At 44.7% G+C, this 7306-nt stretch overlaps 1 protein-coding gene across 1 annotated transcript in view; it reads left to right on the top strand.

The window, feature by feature from the left end:
* Positions 1-7306, top strand: part of CARMIL1 (capping protein regulator and myosin 1 linker 1) — a 362146-nt gene that overhangs the window by 263934 nt on the left and 90906 nt on the right. The window contains exon 27 of the mRNA XM_075316069.1: positions 3209-3296. Within this exon, the coding sequence (XP_075172184.1) occupies positions 3209-3296 (88 nt within the window). The remainder of the gene's footprint in view (positions 1-3208; positions 3297-7306) is intronic.

Here is a 7306-nt window from a genome sequence, read left to right as displayed (position 1 = left end):
ATGTGTGTTGCGCGGTTTGTGTGGGTGTGTGTGTGTGTTTTGGGGGGAGGTATGTTTTGTGCAATGTGTGTGTTGTGCGGTATGTCCGTATATTTGTGTGTGCCGCGGTGTTTGTGTGTTGGGTGTTGTGTGTCTGCTGCGTTGAGTGTGCGAGTGAGTCTGAGTCTGAGTGTGCGTGTGAGTGTGCGTGTGAGTCTGAGTGTGCGTTTGAGTGAGTGTGCGTTTGAGTCTGAGTGTGCGTTTGAGTCTGAGTGTGAGTGTGCGTTTGAGTCTGAGTGTGAGTGTTTGTGTGAGTCTGAGTGTAAGTCTGAGTCTGAGTGTGAGTGTGCGTGTGAGTGTGCGTGTGAGTCTGAGTGTGCGTTTGAGTGAGTGTGCGTTTGAGTGAGTGTGCGTTTGAGTCTGAGTGTGCGTTTGAGTCTGAGTGTGAGTGTGCGTTTGAGTCTGAGTGTGAGTGTTTGTGTGAGTCTGAGTGTAAGTCTGAGTCTGAGTGTGAGTGTGCGTCTGAGTGTGAGTGTGCGTGTGAGTCTGAGTGTGTGTGTGCGTGTGAGTCTGAGTGTGTGTGTGAGTCTGAGTGTGCGTGCGAGTGTAAGTGTGAGTGTGAGTCTGAGTCTGAGTGTGCTTGTGAGTGTGCTTGTGAGTGTGCTTGTGAGTGTGAGTCTGAGTGTGTGAGTCTGAGTGTGTGAGTCTGAGTGTGTGAGTCTGAGTGTGTGAGTCTGAGTGTGTGAGTCTGAGTGTGTGAGTCTGAGTGTGTGAGTCTGAGTGTGAGAGTCTGAGTGTGAGAGTCTGAGTGTGAGAGTCTGAGTGTGAGAGTCTGAGTGTGAGAGTCTGAGTGTGAGAGTCTGAGTGTGAGAGTCTGAGTGTGAGAGTGAGAGTCTGAGTGTGAGAGTCTGCGTCTGAGTGTGAGTGGCGGCCAATCCGTGCGGGGGGGTCGGATCCGAGGCGAGGCGAGCGGCCAATCCATGCGGGGAAGGAGCCGAGGCAAGGCGAGCGGCCAATCAGCTTTGTGTCACCGTAAGGACACTTAGTGTCACCGTAAGGACACAATTTTGGAGCATGACTGACAGACAGACAGACAGACAGACAGACAGACAGACAGACAGACAGACAGACAGACAGACAGACAGACAGACAGACAGACAGACAGACAGACAGACAGAAAGAATAAGGCAATTATATATATATAGATATATATATATATATATAAATATATATATATATAAATAAATATATATATATATATATATATATATATATATATATATATATATATATATATATATATATATATATATATATATATATATATATATATATATATATATATATATATATAAATAGATATGTGTGTGTGTATATATATATGTATATAGATAGATAGATATAGATATAATATATAAAATTATAAGGCAAGGTGTGTGTGATTGATATGTGTAAATATAATCAATCTCTCACACACACACACACACACACACACGCCTTGCGCTTGCCTTGATTTGTAATGTGATACTTAACATAAGGCAAGGCATATATATATATAAGTAATCTTTTACCTATACACATGTACTACAGCTAATGTGTGTGTGTGTGTGTGTGTGTGTGTGTGTGTGTGTATATGTATATGTATGTATGTATTACATATATATATATATATATGTATAATCATATTATAATCTCTCTCTCTCTTCTGGCCCTTGAAATGCTTCTTATGGAGCCACTCCTTAGTTGCCCATACTGTGTTTCAGGTCATAGTCATACTGCAAGACCGAGCCACGACCAATCTTTTAAGCTCTTACTGAGGGCAGGAGGTTGTTGGCCAAAATCTTGCGATATGACCCCATCCGTCCTCCTTTCAATACGATGCAGTCATCCTGTCCCCTTTGCAGAAAAGCTCCCCCAAAGTATAATGTTTCCACCATCATGCTTCACGGTTGGAACACTGTTCTTGAGTTGTACTCCTCTTTCTTCTTCCTCCAAACATGACGAGTGGAGTTGATATCAAAAAGTTCTATTGTGGTCTCATGTGACCACATGACCTTCTCCCATGCCTCCTCTGGATCATCCACATGGTTATTGACAAACTTCAAATGGGCATGGACATGTGCTATCGTGAGCAGGAGGACCTTGCGTGGCCTACAGGATTTTAACACTAGAAGTCCCAGAGAGGGGTCCTTTTAACATTTCTACCTTTAAAACCCAGAGACGGGTCGAATGACCTGAAGGATTTTAGCTAACATCCTATAATCACCGCCTTTTGTTATGTAATTAAGGCCATTACTGTTGCACCACAGGAGGTTGTTGTTTTCCATTGAGTTTAGCCATTTAGTTTCTAGTTAGTTCTATTCAGTTTGGACTAAGGGTCATTTGACCCTCTATCGGGACTTCAGGGGGGAGCTTGAAATTTCTGGGACTTTTAGTGTTAATCCATGACAATGTAGTGTGTTACCAACAGGAATCTCTGAGACTGTGGTCCCAGCTCTCTTCAGGTCATTGACCAGGGCCTCCCATGTAGTTCTGGGCTGATTCCTGACTTCTCAGAATCATCCTTACCCCACAAGGCGAGATCTTGCATGGAGTACCAGGCCGAGTAAGATTTACAGTCATCTTTGTGTTTCTTACATTTTCTAATAATTGCGCCAATAGTTGTTGCCTTCTCACCAAGCTGCTTGCCTATTGTCCTGTAGCCTATCCCAACCTTGCAGGTCTAAACTTTTATCCCTGGTGTCCTTAGATAACTCCTTGGTCTTGGCCATGGTGTAGAAGTTGGAGTGTGATTGCTTGTGTGGACAGGAGTCTTTTATACAGGTAATGGGTTCAAATAGGTGCAATTAATACAGGTAATGAGTGTAGAGTAGCAGGGCTCCCTTAAGAAAAATAACAGGTCTGTGACAGCCAGAATTCTTGCTGGTTGGTAGGTGATCAAATACTTATTTCATGCAATAAAATTCAAATTAGTTATTTAAAAATCATACAATGTGAAAATGTGAATTTATTGTTTTTTTTGGATTCAGCATGCTTACAGCTGGTGTACCTACAATAAAAATTACCAGAGTGTATCAAATACTTATTTTTCTGTGTGTGTGTGTGTGTGTGTGTGTGTGTGTGTGTGTGTGTGTGTAAAGCATATATATTACAGTTTATTTGCAATGCTAGCACATTAACTCTGCTAAGATATTAGATATATACTTAGTTTTATATTCTTTCTTCACAGTGAAGTTAAGCTGACTGTGGCCTCTTTCTTGTCTGACCGCATTGTTGATGAAATCTTAGATGCACTCTCAAGCAGCCATCATAAACTGGTAAGTCTTGTGTAATGTTATTCTTTTTTTTTTATAAGGAGGTGATTTAAAGGAGTTTGTTATTTAGCCAAGAAATAATGACATTGCAAATCATATAAAGTGCCTTGCTAATGAAAATTGTGTTCCAGAGTTTATTACCATTTGTTTATTTCATATGAGTATATTAAAGGGAACCTGTCATGAGAAATGTCCCCTAAAACCTCACAGATTCCCCCTCTGCAGCTCCTGGGCTGCATTCTATAAAGGTCCCTGTTATGATTGTGGCCACTTTCTGACCTAAAAAAAGTGTTTATAAAGTTGTACCTTTTTTGCTTCTGATTCTGTAAATACGTCCCGGGGGCGGGCTGCCTGATGGCCGTTAGTCTGCCCCCTGGTCCTGTATGCCGCCCCCCCTCGCTAATTACAATAATGCTGGACGCCGCCCCCTGCTACATCCATCGCCGCGCATGCCCAGTGCCCATCTGTCGGGGATGAGCACTGTGCCTAGCGTCACCGCTGGTGACGTGCACGCAGGGTTAAGATTATGGGCGGTGCTGTGATGTTTATTCCTAAGCAACCGCCCATAATCGCGGGGGCCGCGCTTGCCCCCTCGGCCTGCTTCGTTCTGCGCAAGCGCGCTGCTGCTGACCCCCACGTCACCTCCTTCCCATCTTGCCCCGAGGCAGGAAATAGATGGGAGGAGCGGTGACTACACCGATCAGGAGGAGACGCGGAGATCAGATTACCAGCAGCGCGCTTGCGCAGAACGAAGCAGGCCGATAAACATCACAGCACCGCCCATAATCTTAACCCTGCGTGCACGTCACCAGCGGTGACGCTAGGCACAGTGCTCATCCCCGACAGATGGGCACTGGGCATGCGCGGCGATGGATGTAGCAGGGGGCGGCGTCCAGCATTATTGTAATCAGCGAGGGGGGCGGCATACAGGACCAGGGGGCAGACTAACGGCCATCAGGCAGCCCGCCCCCGGGACGTATTTACAGAATCAGAAGCAAAAAAGGTACAACTTTATAAACACTTTTTTTAGGTCAGAAAGTGGCCACAATCATAACAGGGACCTTTATAGAATGCAGCCCAGGAGCTGCAGAGGGGGAATCTGTGAGGTTTTAGGGGACATTTCTCATGACAGGTTCCCTTTAATACCCTCACACTACACACTATACACATATACAGCTTTAATGTAAAAGAAAATATGGATACGAGTCTTTAACTGTGAGTCTGTGTGGAGCATTTTGAGCCCTTTAACACTAGAAGTCCCAGAGAGGGGTCATTTAACATTTCTACCTTTTGGAACCCAGAGACTGGTCGAATGACCTGAAGGATTTTAGCTAACATCCTATAATTACCGTCTTTTGTTCTGTAAATAAGGCCATTACTGTCGCACCACAGGAGGTTGTTGTTTTCCATTGAGTTTAGCCATTTAGTTTCTAGTTAGTTCTATTCAGTTTGGACTAAAGGGTACTTTACACACTGCGACATCGCTAGCGATCTCGTTAGCGATGTGAAATTCTAGATCGCAAGTGCGATCTTTTGAAGTCGCACATAGGTCATTTTACGCATGTGCGATCTCGAAAAATCGCACTTGCGATCTAGAATTTCACATCGCTAACGAGATTGCTAGCGATGTTGCAGTGTGTAAAGTACCCTTAAGGGTCATTTGACCCTCATTCGGGACTTCAGGGGGAGCTCGAAATTTCTGGAACTTCTAGTGTTAAAGGGAATGTGTCAAGTGGAAAATTGCTGTTAATCTGAAATTTAAAAGTATGCTGAACCTGCCTGGCGCCTTCAAAATAAACCCTGCGGCTGGGATGAAATTAAATTTATTCCCCTCACCAGCGTTCCGCTATCAGTCACAGGGGCGGCACCAGCATGGGTTCAGTCACTTAGCGGAAGCAGTCAGTCAGTGCAGGACGCAGTTACAGCTGCAACTCTCCATACACAGAGCGGTGACTGAACCTGCGCCGGCGTCGCTCCCATGATTGAAACTATAGTGCAGCCAGGAGGAATCATGTTCGTTTCCTCCCGGCAGCAGTGTTTAATGTGGCAGATTCAGAATGCTATTAACCTGCACATTAATCCCTTATCTGCAGGGTAATAGCATTTTTCTACATGACAATTAAGGGAATATAAAAAAACTTAAGAATTTAATATGCATTGACATTTGAACCAAAAACACCATGATGACAAGATAGTGGTTTACTTTAAAGGTGTTTTCCCATTAAATTCAATTCTCCTCTATTCACAAGATAGATATTACATTTAGTTGTTGAAAACCCCACCAATCTGTCTGTGTAAACAGGAATGCCCACTATATAATAGTATTAAATACACATAACATTACCTAGCAGATATCATGAATTCTATTTTTTCTTTAAAGGGGTTGTTCACTTGACCACTCCTTCTCAATTGCTATATTGTAGTATATCCTCTTTTATACTCACTCTTCTGAATGTCAGTTACCGTATTTTTCGGACTATAAGGTGCACTTTTTTTTCTCCCAAATGTTGGGGGAAAGGGGGGGTGTGTCTTACAGTCTGAATGTAGGGCATGGCTGCGGGGAATGAGGGTGCTGCGGTGGAGCGGTTCATTGGCGGTGTGAGCAGGCTGTAGTAGCGTCTGCCGTGACCACGTGGGCCCGCTCATTTTATATGCATGCATCCTTCTGCCCATCATCTCTCAGCGCTGAAGCCGGCGCTGACAGGTGGGCGGGGAGCCGGCCCGTGTGATCACCCCTGGCAACTACAGCCGGGAGTGATGATGTGCGGCTATATTCACTGCCCGCCCCACTCATCATCATCAGCGTGGGGGGGGGCAATGAATATGTACGGTATACTCACCGGTCACTGTTCCCTGCAGCATCGCGATGTCCTACTGCCTGCCGGCCCGCTGATGTGTGTGGAGAGCATTGTGCACAGCGATGATGTCATCCCTGTGCGCACGGCTCCACACACATCAGCGGACAGGCAGACAGGAGGTCATCGTGATGCTGTAGGGATCGGTGACCAGCTCCACACAGGTCAGCGGCGCTGCTGCTGGCACAGAGAGTAAGACGAGCGATGCTGCTGGAGTGAGGAAAGGCGAGTATAAACATTTAATTTTTTTTTCTGTGCCACAGGATGCAGGCCATATAGCAGGATGGGGGTATATAACAATATGGGGGTATGTAGCAGGATGAGGGCATGTAGCAGGATGAGGGCATGTAGCAGGATGAAGGCATGTAGCAGGATGAGGACATGTAGCAGGATGAGGGCATGTAGCAGGATGGGGGTATATAGCAGGATGGGGGTATATAGCAGGATGGGAAGGCTATATTAGGATGAGGGACATATATACAAGGATGGGGATCATATACAAGGCAGGAGGATCATTACCTGGATGGGGTATCTTAGTAGAGAATTTGGGGACATTACCCCCATAACAGTGTCAGCAGCAGATCCTCGCCCCATAACAGTGTGTCATGACCACATTTTTTGCTTAAAATGTTATTTTCCTCCTCTAAAACCAGGGTGTGTCTTATGGTCCGGTGCGTCTTATAGTCCGAAAAATACGGTACTTCTAAAGAAAGCAAAAGTGAAGCTGCCGCTGATTTGGCTGCAGGTCTCGCCTAGCATAGCGTCATGCTAGCCTCGGGAGACTAGACGCCAACATTGCTGTAATAGCGCCACCACCGGAGGGGAGTATAGACTTATTATTGTACATGGGGGAATATAGCAATTGGGAAATGCTTGTCTGAGTAGTGGACTTCTGTACATTTCTTTTGATCTTACAGGAAGGAAGATGTTGAATGTTTTGTAGCACCGTTGTCACCTAATATAAGCACTTCTCTAGCCGTGGCACTTCTGTAAGAAGAGGTGCTTCACAAAACCTCAATGGTACTTTAGGGAATGATTACATTATGAAAATATTTAAATTTTATTATCCATAAGTATAAAAGAAATGAAAGATTAATGTAAGAGGTGATCACTTTACCTTAGCATTCCTCAGTAAATTTGAATACACTTCATGAAATG

The sequence above is a fragment of the Anomaloglossus baeobatrachus genome, chromosome 6 (assembly GCF_048569485.1).
Source record: "Anomaloglossus baeobatrachus isolate aAnoBae1 chromosome 6, aAnoBae1.hap1, whole genome shotgun sequence".
In the NCBI taxonomy this organism is placed as follows: Eukaryota; Metazoa; Chordata; class Amphibia; order Anura; family Aromobatidae; genus Anomaloglossus; species Anomaloglossus baeobatrachus.
Note: the sequence above shows the minus strand (reverse complement) of the source record. Positions and strands in the feature narration are given on the sequence as shown.